This window comes from Lemur catta, chromosome 10 (assembly GCF_020740605.2).
Source record: "Lemur catta isolate mLemCat1 chromosome 10, mLemCat1.pri, whole genome shotgun sequence".
Classification (NCBI taxonomy): Eukaryota; Metazoa; Chordata; class Mammalia; order Primates; family Lemuridae; genus Lemur; species Lemur catta.
Window position 1 is genome coordinate 30,653,628 of NC_059137.1, and position 26,306 is coordinate 30,679,933.

At 37.3% G+C, this 26,306-nt stretch overlaps 1 protein-coding gene across 2 annotated transcripts in view; it reads right to left on the reverse strand.

Annotated features, from left to right (window-relative positions):
* The window catches only part of PLPPR1 (phospholipid phosphatase related 1), a 252,267-nt gene that overhangs the window by 98,016 nt on the left and 127,945 nt on the right, over positions 1-26,306 (reverse strand). The window contains exons 1-2 of one of the 2 annotated variants that reach the window (XM_045562315.1): positions 23,626-23,821; positions 23,332-23,439 (exon numbers count right to left, since the gene is read on the reverse strand). The exons of the other annotated variant lie outside the window; for it this stretch is intronic. Coding sequence (XP_045418271.1) covers positions 23,332-23,394 — 63 coding nt within the window. The 5' untranslated portion in view covers positions 23,395-23,439; positions 23,626-23,821. Of the gene's footprint in view, positions 1-23,331; positions 23,440-23,625; positions 23,822-26,306 lie in introns of those variants that run through there. 2 annotated transcript variants of the gene reach the window in all.

Here is a 26,306-nt window from a genome sequence, read left to right on the forward strand (position 1 = left end):
ACATCTTTGGGCAAATTGAATAGCACTTCCAGGTATAAATACTCAACAAGGTATTATCAGTGAGGAAGAGAATTAGACGGGAAACGTGTTACAACTGATACCACCATAACATACTTTTGCTCAATACTCATGTTATACATCTCTCTCATTCCTTCTCATACAGATATGTCTATCATATCAAAGAAGACAGTTTTTTGCATATTTATACAATGATCCTTGATAACTCAGAAAAATACACTTTGACAATATCTGCTTATACAATGTGAAACCTGTAGTTATATACTCATAATATTAATAGTATATGGTTTAAGAGTTTGATAATTGGACTCATTAACTATTGTAACTAAGAAGAATGAGGCTGGTAATTACATTTACCATAAAATAAAATATGCAAACATTTTGACAATTATATTACAATGTCCTAGAATTATTTATATTACTCTGGGTATAGTTGGCATTATGAATTACTACCATTAGATTCTAGAAAATAGAGCAGGCATCTCAAAAGCAACAGAATGTAAAAGTTAAGAGCAAAAGATATGGTGTTAGAGAACTTGAATTTGAACCCTAGCTTCACCATTAGCTATGTAACCTTGGGCAATTTAATTCCCCTCTCTGTTTTCTGTTTCCTCATCTGTAAAATGGAGGTAATAATAGCATCCACTTCATAGGCTTGTCGTAAGGATTAAAATAGTTTGTTTATGTAAAATACTTAGCATAATGCCTGACACAGAGTAAATATGGGCTATTAGCTATCATCATCTATAAATGAAAGATTCATTTTCTCTTTTGATTCTGAGGAGGAAGTGACTGTTTCTGCCCAAAGGACTAAAACTCTTTTCAGCATTTAAACCCATTAATAACAAATCTAGAAGAACTGAAATTCTTCTAGAGAGGGATGGGGCTGCTGCTTCAGCAAGCCAGGCCCAGAGTTAAGGAGGTTGCCTAACTAGTAGAATTCAGATCTGTTCTCCAGAATGAACATAATCAAGTAATCAGCCCACTTACAGAATATTCTCTGGTCAAAGAGCAACAGGAACACCCCTATAGTTGAACAAGTTAGGCTTACTTGTTGCAGCAAAGGACAATGAACACTATGGGGGGTGCATGTGAGGTCTCAGTAAGAGGTTGTTAGAAAGGACTTAGAGGTTTGAGCTTTGATTGCGTGATTTGAGGAGGATCCAAGGAAGCAAGTTTTCCTCTGGACTAGGTGCTTTCAGAGAGCAGGGATAACTTTATGACTAGGTATTTCAATATATCTTATCAAAGGGCAAGACAGACTAGAGGGAAACTAACGCTGTAATTGGTAAAATATATATATATATCAGTCACTCCCATTAGCCCAGAACGGGCGACATTTGGAATTATGTGGTTTGTTTGTATTCTGTGAACAAAAGTTCTCTGAAAAGGAATTTGGAGGAAAGAGACTTTATTCTAGTGTATAGTCTGCAAACGAGGGAGACAAAAGCCTTTGGTGTAAAACCAGGGTGAATTCCAGAGAAGAGAGAGAGGGTTTGGGGTTTTATAAAGAAAGTTCCCACCCAGGTTCCCAATCAGGTCTGTTTATATAAATTAAGGATTGAATTTTGCTTAGTTCTGATTGTTCGATACAGCCAAGTCATGATCGGTTGGGGCAGGTGAGCCTTAATTGGTTGGTTTCCAAGCCCCAAACCAGAAGTATCTGTCAAATGTTTCTTTCAAATGGCTAGTGAGGGTGTTAGATTTCTTTACCTTGGCACTGACAACAGGAACTGATTTGGCATGACTGTAGAAAGGGAGGTCCTGTGATACTTTTACTGTATCTTTGTGAGAACACAGAGTAATGTGACCGCTCCCCACCCAGCTATAGCTGCCTGACTCTGTTTTAACTTTGGACACCTCAGTTAGCCATGAGGAGTCCACTTTGTCTGTTGACCAGGGGCAGCTTTTAACAGTTCAGATGTGAATTCAGAGTGGTCTTGCTTTTGTCTTGATCCATCATGGTCACAGAATGACCTTGCCTGATGATGCTGTATATGAAATTGTCTGTGTTCAACAGGAGAACACCAAGGCCTAGTTGATAGCAGTAGGACAGCTCCTGGGTTAGAGGGGCTGCCTTTTTTTTTTTCTTATCATCTTAATGAATCTTATTTCTGACTGGGTGGGTGATCCCTTGTGAAATCCTCAGTCTTATCTTTTCTGAATATTATTTTCAGCATCAACATCTAAATTCTGAAATTAACCAGGAGCTCATAAACTATAATTATAATTATAGCATGAATATAATATTAAATTTTATTAATATTCAGAATGGAAGGATGCCCAATGTTCATTGTAAAGACAGATAAAGCAGTAAATGGCATTCTTCTTCCAAATTCTAGGTTTTAAATGCTTCTCTATTGTTATAAACAAAACTAATCAACAGAAATATATAAATTTCATCATATTCATGTGATACAAGGCCAAATTTCGGGGAAAAATTGATTGTAGACTATGAATTGTCTTATACTCAAAGTCCATTATAAAGGATGAGAGAAGGAAAGTAGGTCAAGTACCCCTTGCAGAGAACTCAGGGAAGTGGGGTAGGAATGGGGATGCACAGACTGGTCTTTCCAGTCTCTTCTTAACTACTGGTTACTTCCCACCACAGAGCACAGGGAGCCCCTGGATTAAGGTTCTAGAGGCCTCCAAGTTGTTTGTGTCATTATCTACACATGCCCTTGTCTTCTACCAGATGATCCCTGCAGTGCTATGAAGCAGCAGTATGGGTTAAATTAATTTCTGTGAGGTGCATATAATTCACACCTGACTTCTCCAAAGCCATTGGTACTTTTGCTTATGACAGAATGCCACCATATGTTGTGTTGCAGCACTAACCACTGTTTGTGGTATCAGCAAAGCATAGCCGATGATCACAACTTAAAGCAATTATTGGGACATAACAAATATATAAAACATTTGTTTTATAATTCTGAAAATAGTTCTACATCTGAAAAGAAACTTAAGGGGTTATGAAAATAATCCACGTACTTCCCAGAAGTACTACTCATTTTTTACATCTAAGACAATATCATTCCTGGGCTCAGGCAAAATAAATAAGCTAAGGTGTGAGGTCCATAGTATTTAAACCTGGGTTAACCGTCAGTGCACAGTCAAACTATCTGCAGGAATCAATGTCAATCTCGAAGACAGAGCAAATGATTAGATCAGTGAGGCTGTGACCCAGAAGATAGCTGATGTGCTATTTTTAAAAATTCTCACTGGAAAAATTATCCACATTTGCAGTAATTCCTTAGGGTTATTACCTCAATAGCTGAAAAATGGACAAACCTGGAATTATCAGATTCCTCAACACTGATTCCATATTGTAAGAAAACTGCATTGTCAATTACTCAAAATATGATGCAGGTTTGGTTTTACCTTATATATCTTCATTGTTTGAACCAAACATCAGTCCCCCAGTGTAAATTGGTTGATCCTATCTTTCTGATGAATAGATAATGAAAAGGAAGCTGTATAAAGAAAAGAAGCAAAGATTGTTGGGCTGTAATGACGCTGATGCACTAACTGTGCCCAAGAAATCCAAGAAAGGACCCTAAACACAGAGATAGACAAGGAGCAAAGACGTTTAATCCATTCCACAATTACTTTAAGGATTGGTCCTGTCTATAACTTATTTATGCTGAGATACCCAGGCAGCACACATATCTACCAGACAAGAAAAATTCATGGAGGAAAAAGGTATCTCTTTGAATACTATGGACCTCACGCCTTAGCTATTAATATTTATTTTGTTTCAAAGGAAACTTTATGGAGAAACTCAGAGTGTACTGTTTTTGTTTGTTTTTCATTTTTCTGCTTTTTAGACAGGGTCTCTCTCTGTTACCTGGGCTAAAGTGCAGCGGCATCATCTTAGCTCACTGCAACCTCAAACTCCTGGGCTCAAGGGATCCTCCTGCCTCAGCCTCCCCCTCCTGCCTCAGCCTCCCTAGTAGCTGGGACTAGGCACACGCCACCACGCCTGGCTAATTTTTCTATTTTTTGTAGAGACAGGGTCTTGCTCTTGCTCAAGATGGCCTTGAACTCCTGGCCTCAAGCAATCCTTTCACCTTGGCCTCCTAAAGTCCTAGGATTACAGGTGTGAACCACCACGCCCAGCCAGTTTTTGTGAACGGAACCCAGAACACTTGGATTCTCAAACTTTTGTGTGTGTCAGAATCACCTGGAGGGTTTATTAAAACACTGATCACTGGGCCTGATTCCCCAGACTTTCTCATTCATGAATTCTGGAGCGAGCGTTGAGAATTTACTTTTCTAACAAGTTCTCAGGTAACACTGATGCTACTGGCTAGAGACCCCTCTTTGAGAACCACCAGTCTAATTCTTTCACTTCATTGGTTTCTGAGCTCTCTAAGGGCAGGCCTCTTTCCTTGCCCAATGCTCTCCATGTGTGCTCAATAAATGGTAGGTGGTGAGTGAATGAGGAAACTGAGGCACAGAGAGACTAAATGCCATGCCAAAGTTTGATGCTTCTCTTCTTTTAGCCCGGCCAAAGGGTGAACCACTAAAGGCAGTGGCCGGGAAGATCTATCTTTGCAAATGTGAAAGGTACCAAATTACAGCTTACAAGTAATCAGAATTGGTAAGGGTCTTTTTAGAAAACCACTCCAAAGCCTCCATTATAAAATTTCTATTTCCTTTTTCTGACTGTTGCAGGAAAAAAAAAAAAACTATTTAGTGAAATTACCTTTACAAATGTATTAATTTATTCTACCCCAAGGATATTATATTCAGCGATTTAGCAAAACTAATCTGAACTAATAACAGATACGCATTTACTGAGACTAAGCAAATTTTCCAGTAGAGAGATACTTAGCCATTTGGAACAATTGAAGGTTGAGGCATAAAGATTAAAGAATAGCTGTGATGTCCAAAAGAGGTAAGAGTGTTTACAAAGAGATCAGCACAAACTAACTAAAATGCAAAGTTAAGGGTGCTGACAAAAAAAAAAAAAAACTGTCACAAGGCAGTAAAAATCCACCACTACCAGCACCACCACAAAATTCTCAATCACTGACAAATGCTCAATGTGTGTCTCCAAAGGACTTTTTTGTTTTTGAGTCAGTGTCTCACTGTGTCACCCTAGCTACGATCATCATAGTTCACTGTAATCTCAGACTACTGTCTGAAGTAATCCTCCTGCCTCAGTTTACCAAGTAGCTGGGACTACAGGCGCACATCACCATGTCTAGCTAATTTTTCTATTTTTTATAGGGACAGGATCTTGCTATTGCTCAGGCTGGTCTCAAACTCCTGACCTCAAGCCATCCTCCTGCCTTGGCCTCCCAGAGTGCTAGGATTTATAAGGCATGAGCCACCACACCCGGCCTCCAGAGGGTTCTTCATCACTACATGAGAACCACACTTTCTCAGAGCCTTTGGTTCTATCCAATGGAGTCAGGCAAATAGTGACTGCCTATTTACCCCCACCCTGTAAATGAAATATCAGTGCACACTGCCCTTTTAAAAATCCTAAACCTGTTCCACAGACCAGTTGAAATCTTGAAGCCTACTGGGTCCAATATAAATGAGTGAAATTGAGAGAACATAAAGGTAATAGGTAATAGTGAGACTTGGTTAACCAAAAATAATATGCTTCATTTAAAGGGGAAGTTGTACTCCAGCTTCAGGACATTGTTCCTGTATGAGATGCTATCCCAGTATTATCATATCCTCCACTTTTTCAAGAGGTATCAGAATCCAGAAGTTCTGATGTGGTAAACACTGTGTGACTCAAACAAAATATGTTTGTAGGTAAGACAGGGCCTCTGGAAGTCCATTTGGGACCTCTCCTTAGGCTCTAGGAAGTCTTTTCTCTGGTCCTGTTTGCCTGGTTATGTCATGGTTTCTTTCTGGATAGGTATTAATATTCTCTTTCTTCCTTGACGAATACTCCATTTTGTTTTTCAAAATCACTCACAGGTTCAAAATTTTTCTCCCCCCAATTCCTAAAGGACTGAGCAGGTAGATCATGGTTTCATCAGAAGTTGTCTTTGACCACTTCATATGCTGAGACAGAGTCTGTTAGTGACGAATTTGTTATCCAAAGTGACCAATCCTGTGTTAACTAAGACTTTAATTCTCACTTTGCCAGAATCCTTGGGGGAAATGCGTTGGTGTAATTTGTGGGCAAGCTCTCCCTACTCTCAAAACTTTCTTACCCCCTTCCAACCACCAGCTGAAATCCTCTCTGAAGAGACATAGAGCATATCCTTCCTCACAATTATAGGAAAGGTCATGATATTAATAGCTAAACTGACTAAAACTAAATTTTTATTTTGCAAAACTTATTTTTGTCTGAGCCTGTGGATTTTACACAAACCCATCAGTTCGGGACACTCATATGTAGAAGAGTTCAAATATGGCATAACTTTCCTGCCTGGCATAGGGCCTAGCACAGAGAAAAATTTCAATAACTATGTATTTAATAAATTTGGGTGAAGTAAAATTTCTGATCAAACATTTTTAAGGTCAGAAACTAGTCTATGACATGATAGACTTTTTAAGTGGCTATATTTGTCATACTAAAGGGAACTGTCGATGTGAACTTTATAAACATCAAAAAAGGTGAACATATAAAACAAAATACTTGAATACATATGTCCCCAAATAAATAACAACAGTGACTTTCAGATGAACATCTCATACCCAATGTTTATTTTCCTGTAGAAGACAAAGCATTACTTATCCATGATTTACATCTTCTTAAAAACATTCAATTTCTGGCATTAACAAGACCTCATCTTGGTAAAGAGATTTTTCAAAACCATTTATCATATGAGCTTCTCTAAAATAGTTTTTCTCAAAATAAGATCCACCTGCCAATTGCATTTAGCATCAGGTGGGTTAATTATTTAAAATGTAGATTCCTAATCAACCACTTTCCCGGAATCTGGTCGTTGAGAGTCAGGAATCTACAGTTTTAACTCTTCTAGTGATTTTCTTGCATATTGAAGTTTTAGAATTACTGTTCTAAGAACTTCTGTGTAGAGAAAGATAACCTCCAAAAATAAACAACTTGCATTGAACAGATGAAGTCTTCTTGTAGATACATATGAATTTTTCAAGTATTAATGACTCCATTCTTTCTTCCAACAGGGACTTAAAACTATGAGAAACATGAGTTCTTTAAAGGTTACAAAACTAGCTTTGTAATTATTAAAATAAAATCCACAAGTAATTGAAGAATGAACTGGTTATCACACTTTCCCCCTGTCCCAACACATATACAAACCTTCCCTCCAAAGATAGAACCTGAACTTCTTTCAGAGACCCTGGTGAAATTGAGCATTACCCACTTTATGATTTGTGCTAGACTAGACCGGACAGGGGTGAGCCCAGGCTCTTATATCTAGATCTCCTTAGTTATTAAAAAGTTCCAAAGTTGAATTGCACTCAAAAGTCTTTTGCGATCTCAGATATTTCTATTAGCCCAACAAGAAGCTATCAACACCCTAGAGAAGCTAAGAACCCCATTCAGTACCTCCAGGGCCCTGAGCACCCAGTTTGGAGTGGGGGGGGGTCTCTAGAGAGGTGAACAGGTACACACAGTGGCCAGGCCCTAGCAAAAGAGCCTGGCTGTGGCTTTGCTTTCTCAATACATGGGAGCAGCAGCTGCAGAGTGCTCATCAACTTGGCTGGCTGGAGCTCAAAACCAGAGCTAATCATACTCTGCTTCTTCAACTGAGCATCTGCCAAGCCTAGGCACTCCCTGAAAGGACCCAGGCAGGAAGGTTGAAGCCAAGGATGATTGGGGATAGTGCTGGCCTGGAATGTGATTTGCCTTCCCTTTGACATCTCCACCGCAATGTGATTTTCATTCTTATCTTGAAATATCTGATTTCCCTTATTCACAGTGTGATATAAAGTCCTCAAAGGGACCAAGGTTGTGGCAGATGAGCTCTACAAATCCTCAGTGAGCTTGAGCTTATACCCTACTCTACCTCTTGGGAACAAATACTATAAAATCTTATATTTATTAAGTTATGAGAGCAATACTTTGCCTAAATCAGAAAACAAACGACAAGTTTCTTTTTTTTAAACATTAAAAGATAGGGAATCCTTTTATACTAGTATAATCCTATTGAGTTTCTGAAGACACATGGGAAATTAAGAGAAACTTGCATCACTAGGGGAAGCAAACTTCAGTTCAGAAACCTTCAAAGTTTCAATTGACATTCATCTCTACAGACCACTTAGTCATGCCAGTTTTCATAAGAAAAAAATGTCATAACTGTCTTTCTCAAATTCCTTTCCCTATTTTGTCCTGTGTGGAAAATACATTCTCATTTTTAAGTGGTAGAGGGTATTTGCTTTAGGGGAAAAAATCATTTGAAAAGTACAGATTACATAATTTGTTTTTTAATTTTTGGAGTAAACATAACTATAGATACACATATTACAGAAACAGAGATGTGTATTTAACCACATGTGTGAGTCTGTATTTTTTCTTCCAATCCCTACTTGATCCCCATAATATATATAAATCCCATTGCCATGTTTCACAGGTCAATTATGCTTGAATCTGAAAGAAACCTTAGTGTTCAATATGAATATTTTGCAAATGAGCAAAATGAAATCTAGAAGGTTCAAAGTGATTTTTTCAAGGTCACATGTCACACAAGAATGAAGATGAAAATCCAAACTTCCTGACTCCTGGCCCAACACTGTCTCCAAAGGAACACCAAGTCTTTTTTTCCCCCCATATAGCTTGGTTTTAAAAAATAAAGCATAAAACGTACTTTTATTGCTCCATCTGTAACATAGCCTGAGTATGGAAGACATACCAATAGTGTAAAATAATGGTGTGTTAGAAGAAAAACTGCCTCCCTGCTGCTTTTAGAGGTACTGCTGCCCCCCAAATCATTCAGTACTGACAGTGTTGATACTGTTTAAAACATATATCTGCAGGAGGTTTGTAAAAATCAATGATCTGAGGTCTTAGGGTCATTTGACGTTTCTTATAGCTCTTACTGGACATTACAGCAGAGGCAGCCATTGCCCTGCCATGGTCCCTTGGCACTCACTGTTTTCTTACATGAGTGACTCTCTGCTAGAGGGTTTTCTGGGGTTCAGCAGTACACTGGCTGCATTCATGGCTGGCCAGAGTGCCCAGGAATCAATGCCTCTGTGAATAAACTTCAAATAACAATGCAGCTACCCTATGATAAATACCCCAGCTTCTTTGCCCTTAAGTTGGGATAACTCTCAGCCACATTCTAGGCAGCCTTCCAGAAGTGCACTGAGCCCCAGTTCTCCACAATGAGAATCTGCTCTTTGATGCACTGGTATTAGCTTCATTTCTTTTCCATTTCCCACTTCCTGGGATTATCATCCAGATAAACTATTTTCATTCAAATTCTTGTTTTAGGGTCTGCTTCTGGAGAATCCAACCGAAGACAGGCATATATGCTCTATGCAAACCACTGTTCAATAGTAGGTGACAAGGGATATGAAGATGAAAAAGATATCGCCCTAGCCCTCCAAAGGTTGAAGCCAGGGAGGGATGATAAGACTTCTACATAGGTAGCAACATAGGTAAGACGAGAGAAGACATAATATTTGGGGAGGTTAAGGGAAATAAATAAAATAAAAACATTTTCACAAAGGAAGGATTCTCAAAATAAAAAGCAGAATTTACCATTAAGAACTCAATACAACATTCTTTATAGCAGAAAGGAGTCAAACAAGCAAGTAGTAAGATTACACACATTAAATAACCAAGGTCCTGATTTTCCTTGGAAATACATGTCAAAGAATTTATTATTGCTTATACAATGCAAGCTTGAATGATCAATCCCAAGGGAAAAATTTCATACAACTAGGGTTTATTTTTTTTTTTTAGTAGCAAGAGTAGGCACATAAACCTCCAATCTGATTGGACAAGATTAATTGGCTATTTTGCATCTTATGTTGGAAGAGTGTCAGAAACTTTTTTTTTTCATTCAGTTCTGTCAAAATAGACTAATTTCTGTGGAAAGCAAACAAATTAACCAGTTAACTTCTGTGTGTGTCATTAGGTTGACAAGGCAACCCTTGGAGTTTTCACTTGAGCTGGTGGCCATGCCAAAGTCAGTCAAATGCTTGAGAGTTGCAGACATTGACTACCCAGAATCCTATAAATAACCCTCCCTCAGCCCAAGATGAATTACTGAATAAAAATGACAGAACAGCGCAAGTGGAATAAAACTATGTGATAAAAAACCTCCAGGGCATCCCTGAGCTGATAAAATGCTGCATTCCTCACGGTAGTTTTGGCTGGATTGTCTTGTGAGCTGATGACGATTTAGCATATACCTGTCATGTGCTAGGCACCTTAAAAACTCTATTTAGCCCTCAAAACAGTACAGTAACACAAGTATTATCACTGTTATGCTTTTACAGAGGGGAAACTGGAACTCAGAGGTGCTCAGTCACCTGCTGAAGGTTGTCAGACCCTCAAATCCAAACTTTCCCCAAAATATCATGCTGTCTTCCTTCAGGGCTGAAAATAAAGTATAACAATATTTTGGCTTCAAAGTGTGTTGTTTTAGGAGATGCCAAAAATGAGTATGAAGAAATGTCAGCTGAGAGAAACTTAATATCTTAACAATATAGAGTTGAAATTCTTATTAGAATGCTATAGTTTGAATGTGTCCCCTCCCAAATTCAGGTGTTGAAAGTGAATGGCCACTGTGATAGTATTAAGAGGTGGGGACTTTAAAAGATGATTAGGCCATGAGGGCTTCTCCCTCACAATGCAATTGAGGCCCTTATAAAAGAGGCTTCATGCAGCATTTGGCTCTCTTGTCCTTCTGTCCCTTCTCCATGTGAGGACATGGTATTTGTCCCCTCCAGAAGGTGCAGCAAAAAGGAACCATCTTGGAAGCAGAGAATAATTTTCTGTTTTTTATAAATTACCCAGTCTCAAGTATTTGTTATAGCAGCATAAATGGAATAAGACATTAGGTCTAATAACATGTAGTTCTAGAGAAAATGAGTCTGTAAAATGTTTTTTCTAAGCATTCTTTTATCTAGTATCAAAAGAAAATTAATTTCTACATTATTTAAATTCCATGTAGTGTACAAAAAAATTAATCTTTATCCCTAGAAAATCTGAAGATTTTTCTCAAGGAAAAGTTGCAAGATTTAATCTGAGAAGTTAGGCTGGGCGCGGTGGCTCACGCCTGTAATCCTAGCACTCTGGGAGGCCAAGGCGGGAGGATCACTTGAGCTCAGGAGTTCAAGACCGGCCTGAGCAAAAGTGAGACCCCATCTTTACTAAAGATAGAAAAAAAAATAATCTGAGAAGTTCATCAGGCTGATGGTTTACAATAAAAAAAAACCACTTTCATGAATTAATCTGCAAAGAGAAAGAGGAAGGAAAAATGAAGGTAAGAGAGACAAGGGACATCGGTCCTTCTACAAGTACACGGATTCAGGTCTGAGTCCTATGAAAAGAAGGCTGTAGGCAGAAACAGCACCCCACTGATGTTCAGAAGACAGTGAGACATCAAGTTTGAAAGCAGAGTTTCTTCCCACCTCTGTGTGGGAAAAGTCCTAGTGACTAGGGATTAGCATCCCTCCTGTGAGTAATGCTAGCAATGGCAGGATAAGGCACCTTTACGCAGTTTCTTTGCTTGAGGGAATGGATGTGCATGACTAGAGTTGAGGAAGAAAAAGATAGCTAATTCTCTGGGTAACAAGAGCCAGGAGACTGCTTCATAAGCACGGGTGGAAATCCCTGGCTTAACTAGAAGGTCTATGGGGCTGTTGGAATCCTCTGTGAGCAGGTATGAGCCACAGACCGTGACATTTTGGTTCTTACTGATACCGTGACTGTCATCTATATTCACAGGCGGATGAAGCCAGAGGAAACTTAGATTATATATTGTTTTGAACCCAGTCCCTCCCCCATTCACTAAACTATCTCATTTGAATACTTCCTCATGGGATTAAATCTTTTTCTACAATATAATTTTTATGAATGCAGAGTGTTCCACTGTATGAATGAGCAAGAACTTTTAAATCAACATCCTGTAGTTTAATTTAGGGGTTTTATTTTTCATTATTATTAACAATTTTGTGATAACTTATCTTGAAGCAAAATAATGTCACATTCATGATTATTCCCATAAGATTGATTATTAGAAGTGTATTTTTGGGGTCAAGGGGAAATACAAAGTCTTAAACATTTTGCTACACATTGCCAAGCTGCTCTCCCTACTGATAGCTATTTTATACTTGCTCCTCTTAAACGTGAGCATTCCCATAAAGTCTTGTTATACAGTCTGTGAGACAGATTAGAAGGTGAGTTTTTTGGTTTTTTGTTTTTGTTTATTTTTTTAGAGTAAATGATCATAGCATTGCAGTAGCTTAGAAATTATGCTTCATGTAATTTTGGAATTGAGATTGAAGAGAAATACAAAGAGCTTGGCCAGCCATACATGCCAATGACAACTTAGACTAATTCACATGCTCAAGGAAGGATGAATCCTATGAGAGAAAAATGTATCACAAAGCAAAGAATGGATTCACCTGCCACCTATGCAAAATAATACTCTGCATCAGACAAGATTCTATCTTTTATAGTTCTTGAGACATGTAACATGTTTACTTCAGAGTCTGTCATTATCTTGGGATAGTTGTTTAGGCTTATGCCCCCAAAGAGAAGGGGAGGAATGTAAAATTCCATGAGGATTAAAGTATTTGTGTATCTACTCAACATTATGAAGAATGCTTGGTTTAAGGTAATATAATGCCAATTCTCAGGAAAACTGACAGGTAACATGTTACCAACTGGAATATAGCATCAGAACAAGGTGGTCTAGAAAATGACAAAGTAGGTGGCAGATTGAGGAAAGCATTCTAGGGTGGAATCTGGGAGATGCCACTTGGGTATATATGGCTCTCACTAGGACTGTCATCTTTGGAGTCATAGGTATTCAGGGTCATAAGGCAATGTTAATGGTCTCCTAGTTCAGTCATGTAGCACTAGAGTCTCCTCTTCAGCCTGATATCACTGGGCAAACTCCATGGTCCCTGCTCGAACTCTCCAGTGACAGGGATCTCTTTCCATCAGGGACATAATACTACATAAATCATTTAATGAATAAAAAGTTCAGCAAACATTTGTTATTAATTGGAACCTGCCTAAGTAAAACCTTTTATTATCTGGATGATTTGGGAGTTAATTTTTAGTAGGAAGATAGATAAATCACAAGGGTGCTGTGGTAGTCATTTAGGCTGTGAAGATACACTTGTATCTTTGATACACTTGTAGGATGTAGTTCCCTACTTCCATGGGGGTGGGACATGGCCACATTTTTGTTGCTTTGGCTAATGAAATGTGAGTGGAAGTGACCTACATCAATTAAATATGAAGCTTTAAAAGCCTGTGTTGTGAATCATCGTGTTTGCTTCCCTTTACCAAAGTGACTGTGGAAACTTGTTGAGAGGTAGATTCCAACAGGCTGAGCCCCTGAGTAACTGTGATGAACAGAGAACTCCCACCAATATACATGGATCTCACAGTGTGAGAAATCAGCTTGTATTGTGTTAAGCCACTGAGATTTAGGCACCGTCTGATATCATGGCACAACCTACACCATGCTGACTGTTAGAGTCAGTTTTAGCAGGGATTATTTTAAAATGCCAATTTAGAAGACATAGCCTGAGTCAATCAATAAATGTATTTGGTCCAATCTCCTGCACATCTACAGCAATGGTAGCATGCAATCACAACCCACACTCGATACCTTATCATTAAGAGAAGAAATGTAATTGTGTTCAGCAGTTTGAATTTATTAAGGCACAAAATAAGTTAATGCATTTTAGAAAATTGATCAAATCTTATAAAGTTACGTGCACCAAATTCAGTTTAGTGGTTACCACTGAAGAAGCAAAGAGGAAAATGAGATCCTGTGTGGAAGAGCACATGGGAGCTTCAACTATATCAGTTGCGTTTTATTATTATTTTATTTCAAATCTGAACCAAATAATGTCAAAATGCTAAGATTTTATGTAGCTGAGTTGTAAGTACTTGAGTGATTATCAAATTATTTTCTATTATGTAGAGTATGCTTGAGATCACTCCAAATACATTTTAAAAGAATGTTACTTAGTAACACTATGGGGGTCAAAAGGGTTTTCTGATAATTGCCAATTAACCTAAACCTCCATCACAAAATGACCCTATTTCCCAAAGAGTTCTAGATAGTTGAGATTTACGTGGATGAAAATGTAATAATATTCTTCAAGCTCCTAAAGGAGGACAGATTATAGACATGAAAGTTCCCATTTCAACATTTCTGTATGTCTGAATGCTGCCCTCTGAACATGATCAGACAGGACTTCCTTACTCTGTTAGTTCTTCAGTGGAGAAAGTTGACTTCTTCAATGTGACTCTCAGACCAATTATTAGGCCTACATATATGCAGTGGAAGAAACATAAGATTACATGTTAAATTAAAATCCCAACTTTAACATCTATTGACTGTGTAGCGTTAAGCGTATCAATTAACTTCTCTGTGTCTCAATTTTTTCATTTGAAATTTACAAAGTGAAGACTATTGCATAGAGTCCATATTATCTTACTGATGTTTTCAGTCCCCCAGTTTTATAATGCTATATAAATACCAAATACAGTGTATTTAATGATGTAATGCCATTATTTGGGGATTTTAAAAATCTGAAATCTGAATAACTTGTATCGTGAGATGTATACAGAGAGTTAGTTATTTCATTAAAATGTTGACAAGAGCAAAGGTGCTCTTATTCGGAGTTCATCGTGTCCCCATTTAAAATCTTTCTATGGTATTTTGTAGTTATAATCATTACCATTTCCTAGATTACTAATGAGTTTGCATATCTTTTCTTATACTTATTAGAGATTTGTATTTTCCTTTAGAGTCATATTGGGTCTTCATTTATTTATTTATTTTTTTTAGAGACAGGGTCTGTCTCTATTGCCCAGGCTAGAGTACAGTGGTGTGATCATAGCTCACTGTAACCTCACACTCTTGGGTTTAAATGATCCTTCCACCTCAGCCTCCTGAGTAGCTGGGACTACAACTACAGGTGTGTGCTACCATGCCCAGCTAATTAAAAAAAAATTTTGTAGAAACAGGGTCTTGCTTTGTTGCCCAGACTAGTCTCAAACTCCTGGCCTCAAGCAATCCTCCCACTTTGGCCTCCCAAAGTGCTGGGATTACAGGTGTGAGCCATCACACCTGGCTGATCTTTATTCTCTTTGAAAGGGTATATTGAGGAGAGGAAGGAAAATAGGGAAAGAGTGTGGTAGGGGGAAGACAGATGGGGTGTAGGAAGTTTCCAGGCCAATTCTCTGTTCTTCTTTTAAAGTCTAATCACTTGATTTCCTTCAGAGCTACATTTCCTCCCCTCCTGATTTCTTGTCCTCCAGGGCCAGATCCACTTACTTAGTCCTAACTTCTCTTCCTCTTGTGGGAACTTGGTTTAACTGGGACCTTGATCCTAAAATATCCAAATTGGAGGGAGTCTCAATGCTGAAGAACAGAAGACCCCTCACTCAGCTGGAAGAGTGTCTGAAGACAAGGATAAAGGATGATGAAACCATATCGCATTTTAAAAATTAACACTGGTATTTCGATAGCTTGAAAAATATATACCTGAATATCAGTATTGTTCTTTTGTTCCAATATCACAAACACTAGTCAAATGATATTTAAATAAGAAAGTGCATTCAAAAGTACATTATATTTGTATTTGTCATTGCAATTTAAAAGACTCACAAATTTTTCATTTGCTTATTTGAAACTTTATCCAGTAACACCTCAATACATATCCTAAAGACATTCAAGCCCAGCAATGTCACATATCTGGGGATTAAACTGCCCAGAGTCCCTCTCTTGGTGGCTAGTGTTCTAGCATGTGGGAGACGTGGGCGGGTAGAAGCTGTTATTTTTAATTATTTTCATATTAACATTTATTAAGCACTACCTGGCAAGAACTTTCAGGTAACATTACCTCATTTATTTCTCAAAAGTTCCCATAAAGAAGTTACTTTTATTTCCATTTCACAGATGAAGTAAACGGAGGTTCAAAGAACTTCCCCAACTTTATACTAGCAATAATGGCAATGCCAGGATGCAAACACAGTACTTTTGGTATCAACTGTTTTCTATTTCCACTCCATTATATATAAGGAGAAAATTTTGATACTTTGTTTAACAAGAGCCAGCAGAGTTTAAAAAAAAAAAAAAAAACTTTTTTCTCGCTAGCACTCTGGGAGGCCGAGGCGGGTGGATCGCTCGAGGTCAGGAGTTCAAGACCAGCCTGAGCAAGAGTGAGACCCCGTCTCTACTAAAAATAGAAAGAAATTATGTGGCCAACTAAAAGTCTATATAGAAAAAATTAGCCGGGCATAGTGGCGCATGCCTGTAGTCCCAGCTACTTGGGAGGCTGAGACAGTAGGATTGCTTAAGCCGAGGAGTCTGAGGTTGCTGTGAGCTAGGCTGACGCCACGGCACTCACTCTAGCCTGGGCAACAAAGCGAGACTTTGTCTCAAAAACAAAAAAAAAAAACTTTTTTCTCCTTTAGAGAAAAAGTTCTCAATTTGATTTAAATGTAAAAATCTAAGAGTTGCAATCTAAGTCTCAGAAACAAGGCAGTCAATGCTGCTAAATCAAAGCACCTGCAAATAAACAACAAAGAGCAAGATCCAGAGACCTTCTTCCAAAATCCGAGGCACACAAAACAATGGAAGCATTGAAATGGCAAAAGTAATGATATGGAATCTCTTAACTTCTGGCCCCAGAGAAAGACACTTGGAATCATCAAGTTCTCGCTGAATTTCATGATATTATTTATCTTCAGGCTGCAATTTATAACAATCACCTGGTAGGTTCAAGTGGAGAAAAATGAGTTGTCAAAAACAGGCAATAAAAATTGCAAGCACAAGCAACCATCGAAATGATAAAACTGTCACATCTGTATACATCAAACAACAATTGCATTCATTATGTCCAAATTCCTGGTACTTAATATTGTCTGCCGAGGAAGCTAAGCACAAACATATTTAAAAGGGACTTGACTGAGTTATTCATGATTTCATAGAGAATGCAGTGAAATTGTTTGAGAGGAATCCACTGGTAACTGGGAAGATTTGTCAAAAAGGACACCTCAGTCTTAAGCATTTTGGAAATACACGTCTGGTATCGGTCGTGGAGAGACAATGAGAGACCTCAAAGAGTTCTCATTCTTATTTTTCAGATGCGCAATGTCCAATTTGGGTGTGTTTTCCTCAGAGAAATCTTTACAAAAAGTCTGCAAGCATGAGAGGTGTTGCTAAAATGACAGTGGGGAACAAAAAAAAAAAAAGGAAAAAGGAAGAAAACAGGAAGAGAGGGAAAGTCTCAGAAATGAATGGGAGAGGAGGCAGGGAAGGTGGAGGGAGGGAAAAAGAGGAAAAAGGACTAAGAATGAAAAATGCAGAGAGATTGATTTTTTTGATCACTATTTTTATTTTTTAGCTATTTTAGGTACCTTTATCCTAACCAAAAAATTAATATTATTGAATTCAAGGAGAAAAAGTGAGGATGAGAAAGTAGATGTCCTCATTTTCATATAAAGTTTGTTAATTTTCTTCTTTTCCTGTCCCCTTTGACTTCTCTAGCTTTTTGTCTAGTTCAGCATTTGCTGTTTTCCACTTGCTCTAATAATGGAGAGCAGTGAAGAGCTAAAAGCTGTTGGTCAGAAATGCTATTGTGGACCATCTTAAAATGTTAGTGTTTCTGTATTTCCTTCTGATTAGTGATAGAAAAGTTTATATTCCGGTACTTAAAATCATTATCCTCTTGTCAAGGGCTCTTAGTTTAAGAGGCTCTGGCCAGGACAACAAGGTATCTTTAAAGGTCAGCTGACACTGGAGGTACAAGAGACATTTTTCTGAATGTATAACATTCGAGGAGTTGGTTTCTAGACCCACCTTCCTTGTCCATTACATGTCATACTTCTCGATTCACTCTGCTCTCTTCCCATTGTTAATCTCCTCCGTTTCGGCCCATTACCTTCTACATGCGCTCTCCTAATCTACCAACTGTTCTCTCTTCAGTAACATTTTAACTTTTCATTTAGGTCTGTTACCTTCAGGATTGAGGGTGGGGAGGGGACAGTGCTGCTCCTGACTTGTGACCACCACAAGACCTTTTATGCTGCATACCGATTCGTCAGATACCTTCTCTACCACTGTTTCAGCCTTCTGGGTGGGTCCCTGCTTCATCAGTAACTTTGAATTGTGGAGGCTGATTGGCATCTATCCTCCTCATCAACTGCAGAAAATAAACAAAACATCTCCCAGTCAAAACTCTGCGCCTGTACAATTAAAATCAGGAGGGAAATGCACACCAGTGCTTCACTGTGGGCATCATGTGTCTCTCATTCCCAACCTGTATCTATCACACACATTTCAAGCATGGCCCAACAAACCTGGCTCTATGGAGAATGTAGTGAGATCCACGTTACAGAAGCATAGTTGTTACTATGTGAAGTATTCAAAAAAAAGCAAAACACATAATGCCTTGGGAAAAAATACGGTTACTGAATAAGTGTTTGTGGAATGAATGAATGCATTCCCGAAACAAAAATGGCATGACAACATTCCACTGCAAACATCTACAATGTTTAACCTGCCTTCCTCCCTATCTCCCTCCCTTCCTTCCAATTCACAGGTAAGCTGAAACAAAAAGGGTACCAAACGTAAAAGTGATACCTGAATAGACTGATGCCGCAGTAGGCCTAGGCAGGGGTAGGGAAAGGGGTACATGTGAATTTCAGTAACAGGTTTGGGCTTTAATGTTCCCAGGGACAGGGTGTAAGGACTTGAGTCAGAACTGAGATTCCTATGGGAAAGCTAGGATTCCTGAAGGGTTGCTTTTCACTCCAGAGAAAGAATATTCTATATAAATCTACCTGCCGGCATAGGAAGACCACAAGGAAGATGAACTTTGACTAAGTATACTTTTGAGACTGCAAGTTGGGGTTCTGAATATAGAAGCTAAGCCCAAGGTCAATATTCATGCAAACCCCCTCGAAAGTGATACTCTTAAAACTTAAGGCCCCCTGAATCTTACAGAAGCATAAAGTTCTGCTAAAACTGAGCTTAAAAAATACAAAAATAAATAAACAATCCACCATGAGCTAGACACAGCAGACACAACAAACAGGAGGATCAGAGTGTCAATAATTTCAGATAATAGAAGAATCTGAAAAAATAGAAAATAAATACATTTAGCGTAATTAAAGACAAAAGAAATAAAACCATAGGCACAGGAAATGACACTGTAAAAATAGGTAGATATTCAAAAACACACATAGAACTTCTGGAAATTAAAACAACAAGATGGGTTATGAAACGTATAGAAAGAATGAGATGATACAACATATATCAAATAGATGTTGCAGAAAAAAGGGAAAAGAGAGAATATTTGGAGGGATGGATCATGGGTGAGAAGTCCTAGCCTGTATGAATTCACACTTAGACATATTATAGTGAAACTGCAGGGTACCAAAGAAAAAGAAAAATTTAAAAGCAACTGTAGAGAATAAATGAATCACCTATCAAGAACAGTACTAAAAGAGAAGAGTTTTCACAGCAATAATAAAGGTCATGAAGAATAAAATGTAATAAACATGTAATAAAAATGAAAGTTCTGAGGATGGAAAATAATCCCTTCAATCTCGAATTCAATGCTAAGCTAGATCATCATTCCAGGTTGATTTCAACATAAAGATAATTTTAAATAAATATTTAAAATGTTTATAATATACCAGACCTTTGCTGAAAGAAGTGCTAAAGGATAGATTTCATGAGGAAATTAAAGGAGGCAAGAGATAAAAGAAGCAATAATAAACAAAGAAACTTATGTAAATGTGGGGCAACTTCAAAGAAGCCTTGACTGAAAAAAATAGTGAAAGGTTTAAAGAAGATATAAAAATTAAGAATGACACATTCTCAAAGTTGCCTAAGAACAGTCATTGATTATTTAAGAGAATCATAGAGCTATTGATTAACCTCAGTTTGTGTTAAGTATATATATTTAAAATTTAATAGTAATTTTTAGAAGAATAGAAATATAAGCTATAATTTACAACCAATAAAAGAAGGAAATGGAGGATTAAAACAAATTAATCTAATCTGGAACACAGAATAGAAAAAAGCACACACACATCTATTGTTTAATGGCAAAATACCTGAAATATTTCCTTTAAAGTCAGCAACAAGGCAAAGATGTTCTCTACCACTGAATTTATCTGATATTACACAGGAGGACTTAACCGAAGCAATAAGGCAAGAAAAAAAATTAAAGGCATAACAATTAGAAGAGAAGAAATAAATCTGTTACTTCTTGCAAATGATATAAGTATCTGAAAAAAATCTAAAAAATATATACAAAATTCATAAAACTAATAGAGTTTTTAAAAATTTCTTTAAAAAACCCAATGTACAGGTATCAGGGCTATTTATGTAATGCAGCAACAAACAATTAGAAAATGTAATTATCCCCTAACAATTCTACTGCTGGATGTTAATCCAAGGGAGCTCTGGCATACAGGCACACAGAGACAAAAATAAGGACATTTTCTGAAAAGTATTTTTTCAAGTAAAGAAAAATATTAAACAAACAAACAAAATAATCAAACTCTAGGTATATCTGCACAACAGGACAAATTGCAAACAACTAAAATGAACAAAACTACCAATCTGGATAAGTCTCAAAAACAATGTTGAATGAAAAGGTAAGTTGTAAAAGGAAGGTTCATCACGGTATCATTTATGTACAATTTCCCTAAATATTTATGAATATATACATATGTAGAAAAATACAAAAACATTCATGAGAATCATATAGGGGAAAGAAGCCTCTAACTTCACATATACAGTAGTTCTGGGTTCAGGAAAGTAGGAGGATTTCAGCCATATCTGTAACATTTTATTTTCCTTGAAAAAAATATTTGAAGCAAATATGGCAAAATTTTAAGATTTGGTCTTGATAGTGAGTTCAGGGATGTCTGTTATATTGTTTTCTGTACTTGCATTCTTTTATAATTAAAAACCAACATTAAAAAGATATTCATTGATGAAACTGACATTTTAACCAAGTTATTTTTGGCCAGGTTTTCTGATACCCCTGTTGCAGTGCCTGGAATAATGGAGGAAAAGAATAAGTGTTTGATGCATGAAATACATGAGAATCACAAGAGCCACACTGAGATTCACCTCCTCCCCTGTCAGTTTCTATCGTGTTCTACTTCATGTCCTCTTTTTTTTTTTTTTTTTGCCTGCCTGTTTCTGAGAGAAGTCACTGATGTATCTTAAACTTCCATGCACAATAAGAATGACAATACAGCAAGAAAAAGAATAAGCCATCTTTCCTCTCCCAGATTTTCAGGCTTCTATTTATGTTTGTGTCAGGATAAGCTACAGAAGGACTAATTTATCTCTCTTGTTGCCGTTCCACCAGCCAAGCTCATCATTCACACATTAGAGAGCTGAAAATCTTCAGAGACTACAGCTTCCAGCAATAAATTAAACCTCTTACTTTGAGGATTGGTTCCTGTTTGATTTTTAAGAAAATTTAAAATAAAATTGCTGCTGGGAGGATAAAGATCATGACAGTTGACTTATTCCCCAATTTCCCCCAGCTTACTTTAAAAACTTATTTTTCTTATAAAAAAAAAAAGAGAAAGAAAGTATTGAAAAAGGTGGTACTACTGTACCTTCTACCCCTTCCACATGTGCAGCAGGAAAAATGACTCCTTTTCCTCATCATAATTTCAATAAGAACAATATTAACTAGAACTCACAATATAGATAATGTATAGTTATTGTCTGAACGGAGTTATCTTTGGCATTAGCAAATTAAAAGCAGAATATTAAGAATATGTGTTCATTATTGACAGATGAATTCTTTGTTAACCCTTTTAGAGATTTAGCTTAGATTGAGCTCATATGTGCCTTCACTTATATTAACATCTCTGGTCCAGACTTCTCTCTCGTCTCTACTTGATTCTGCAATACAAACAGGTTCACAAATACCTCCAGAAAATAAATCATCAAGTAATATGTGTTCATCTAAACTATCATTCAATGTGTCTCTAAGGTGAAACTCAAGGATCAGCAAAACACATACATCTGATAAAAAATCACAATGCTCAAAATTAGCTGACTACATAGACAGGTAAAGTCATTTCAAGAGGAAGATCATAAAAGTACTTGTCTAAATGATTCACAGGCTGTATATAAACAACACATGTATTAAAAGTACATTTTTACTAATATAAGTAGTGGTTGAACCCAAGTGTCTGTTTTTACACAGGTGACAAAATAGATAAGCATGCATGTTTCTCCCACACTCAAACAGAAAGATGCCACAACATAGAATACGTTACAGCTGACCCTTGGGATGTGGAGACTATCCAGGCAATTACCCAGACAGGAAGCTCAGAACACTTACTTTTCAATTCTTTACATTGTCATATTTAAACCTCATCTTTAGGATGAAAAACAATCCAATAGATGCCCTATCTCCTTAGAAAGCAGAAACTATAACACCTCTGGCAAATCAACATCTTAACTTGAGATAACCCAGGGAGTAGCTTTTTTGCATCATACAATATGATTCCAAATTTCCTAAAATTTCCATGTCTTTTGTCTCCTCTATAGCAAACAGAGAGGGGGAGATATAGTGGGGAAAGGGTCCAGAAGGTTTATCCAAAAAGACGCTGGAAAAACTATTTTCTGGCACAAAGTTGGGGCTATGCAACAAAATAATTCATGACCAAAAGAAACCACATATTATACAAGTTCCCAATATCTCACTAAAGAAAAATGCCCAGTGGAGATGGTCAACTCTAAGATTATTTTCCTTTATTTGGGCTCCAAGACAAAAGACCATGAACTAACATCATCTGTAAAATGCCTGGTTTATTGAATTTCTGAAACAGGATATTGATTTTTAAAAAACAATTGAATTGAAATGCTGCAGTCTCTTTCATAGTTAATATATTCACATCACCATTGAAAATAAAAGAAATATAATAAAACACAATTTTTGTACCCCAAAGATGAAGTTTGGAAACCTTCTTACTCTGTGGCTTCCTATCTAAGAAACATTTTGCATTATTTATTAATTCTTCACCAATATTTGTGCTACCAAAATTTAATTATCTATCATGAGGTTAAATAATTTTAGAAAACAATCCCAAGTTCTCAGCATAAAAACGGCTACTAGTATTTTACTTTGTCCATAAAGGTTTAAAAAAAATCCACATACCTCAACAAATATAAAACACGGGATGATGGAATGACTTCGTTGAGTGTTGTTTCCTACAGCCATTTCTCACACCATGTAGCAAGACTGCACCGTCTAAAACTGTCCAGGCTGAAACAGAAATAGGTTGCATGGCGTAAGAACCATATATTGAGAAGTACTTTAGGTACTTACGTAGATAAATCAGCTGCCCTCTAGATAAGGAGGCAGTGTACAAACAATGCAAAATAGTGATCTACAACCCAGACAAGTCAGACTAATAATCATTCCAATGAAAAGCAAACTATATATAGCAGCCATAAATAGTTTAGTGTCAAAATGGCCAGGTAGGGAGCTCCTTGTCCACAGAGCTGTAGTGAATAGAATTCCAATTGCCTGGTGCTACATAGTGCCTGGTAGGCTGCCTTCATGCCATGAAACACAGTTTCTGGTATAAAACATTTGTTACTGCCCATCCTGCATGAACCTCCCCTACTTGTGCCTAATCCTCCCAGTGCCCGGTGCCTAGGGTCTTATGTGCTGATGTCCTTTCCTGTCCCTTTGGAGCTGATGTTTAGTATCGAGGCACTAATCCCTGACATCTTTCCCTGATCTCCATTTGCCCTTACTCCCTTGACTACACAGCCTTGAACTACTTTGGGTTAATAAATACACCACTGATCTGTTTCACTCGGTTCCTTCAGTGCAGTGTATGTGACCCAAACACAAAACACTGAAGCGATAATACATTCACCTAATTTACAAGAATGGAGCACTGAGCAACAGCAGCTTATCATTAATATTTTATTAGAACATTTCTGTCCTGCTTTGAACTGAAAATATTCTTGTATTAGGAGACCAGTTAATTTTGGTTCTTCTTAATAGAAGCAATGAAATGAAGATTTTAGACTTTTACAAAACTTTCAAATCAGATAAAATTTTTTCCCCCACTTTATCTTTTATTCTCTATCCAAAGCAATACTGACCTTCATACTTATTATTTTTCATTTGTTCTGTTTCTCTGTCATCCCTACCAACAGTCCTTGTGGATTTGGATTGTGGCATAAAAGGTGACACAGGGATTACTAGTCTATTTAAATGGCCAACTGTACTTTTGTTAAAGGTCATAAATTAATGTTAATGTCATTAATTTATTTCTATTTTTACTAAGTCTCTCCTTACCCTTCTCCAGAATGAAACTTTAAAATACATTTTCTTCTCTTTTTGAGACACCAACTTCTCATCAATTAAAACTTTCTCTGGTCAAATTTAATCTTATATGCATTGTAAGTCCATACCAATCATGTTATTTAAATCATTTAAGTCTTAGGCAACTTAATTTTTTCAGTTAAAATGGATATTATATGTTATAGTCCTCATAATACATTTGTGACTTCAGCATTCTATTTTAGGATTTAGAAGAATATTTTCTACAATAAGAAAGGAATCTATATGTAAAACATACAATGAATTGATTTGACAACCACGTATTGTTTTCATTTTGTACTTAACCCAGATATCTCAGAAGACTGAAAAACAAATATATGCACAAGTATAACAATGTGTTATAGGTACTGACATAAAAGTAAATAAGAGGGATAACAGTGGCACAAAAAAAATGATCAATTTTAACTCTTGGGGTCAGAGATGTCTTATCCATTAGACACAGTGCTTAGGGACCACAATATTTTTTAGGGGCCTAAGAACATGTTTTAACTTCTTTTTTGATTAAAATAGAGTAGGTGCTCCCCTCTCATACCAGGGGGAGAAACATTTCAGCTAAAGGGATCAGCAAAAGCAAAGGTTCCAAAGATATGAATCAGCCTAACATGTTTGTGAAACTCTAAAAACAATACCAGGTCAAATATATGAAGTTCAAGAATGAGCTAATATCAAAATTTGTTTTCATACATGCAGCTCACAAACTCTCACAATAAGAATACCTCAAGGATAAAAAGTACAGGATTGGTTATTTCCACATCAGATAAGAACATAAAAGGAAAAAAAAAGATCAATATTGATATACACTGCTGTTTCTTGCCAATTAACTCAGATAAAGCTCTTCATTTCTAGGTAGGTAAGTATATTATGAATCAAACTTCACTGGGATATGAATCCCAGTGAGAGAATCAATGCCATCTCATGTGTTCCTGCTGAATTTTCTACAAAATTTCCTCTTGTTCATGAGAAGTATATTAATTCCTATCAGGACAAATACAAAATAATTACTGATTACAAAGTATCTGTGTTAGTGATACTGAAAACGGATGGTGATGGAGCATGGTGACAGCAGGATGGGGATAAACCTTTTTCATTTCTAAACTATGCAAAGCTGGATCCAGCCTATCAGTGAAGGAAGTTGCAAAGGACAACAACGTCCTTGAAAAGGGTCTCCAGGGCTCTCTAGGGCCTTTCAGCCTGGCCTTGATGTGAGTTAAAATGCCAGTTGTCAAAGTCACCACCGGTGGTCATTCCCGGCAGCCCCGCGTCTGTGATTTTAAGGACGCTCGAGCTTGCTCTCTCTATAGATAGAGTATATGTTGAGTTAATTTTTCTAAAAATGCCATGGTGGTTCCCTTCAAAGTTAGGATGACTTGAATTTAAAAATCTAAAGATTAGCTAGGCAACAAGACCCCCCAAAATTGTACCCTTCTGAGTAAGTCCAAGAATTTCATACTTTAGCCCACATTGATTTTAGACAGTGTTTCTCCACTCTGCTGCTGTTAAACTTGCAGGCCAGATCATTCTCTGTTGTGAGAGGCTATCCTGAGCATTGCTGGAAGTTTAGCACTATCCTTGTCCTCTACCCACAGGATTCCAATAGTAGCAATCCTCCCCCCACAACCTGAGTGTGACAACTAAAAGTGTCTCCAAACTTCGTCAAATGTCCCATTCAAGGAGGAAGAGGAGGGCAAGGGGACCATCCCTGATGGAGAACCACTAATTTAGGAAGATTGAGAGCAGAACCCCTAGAACATGAGAATTTTTCAGTTTGTGGA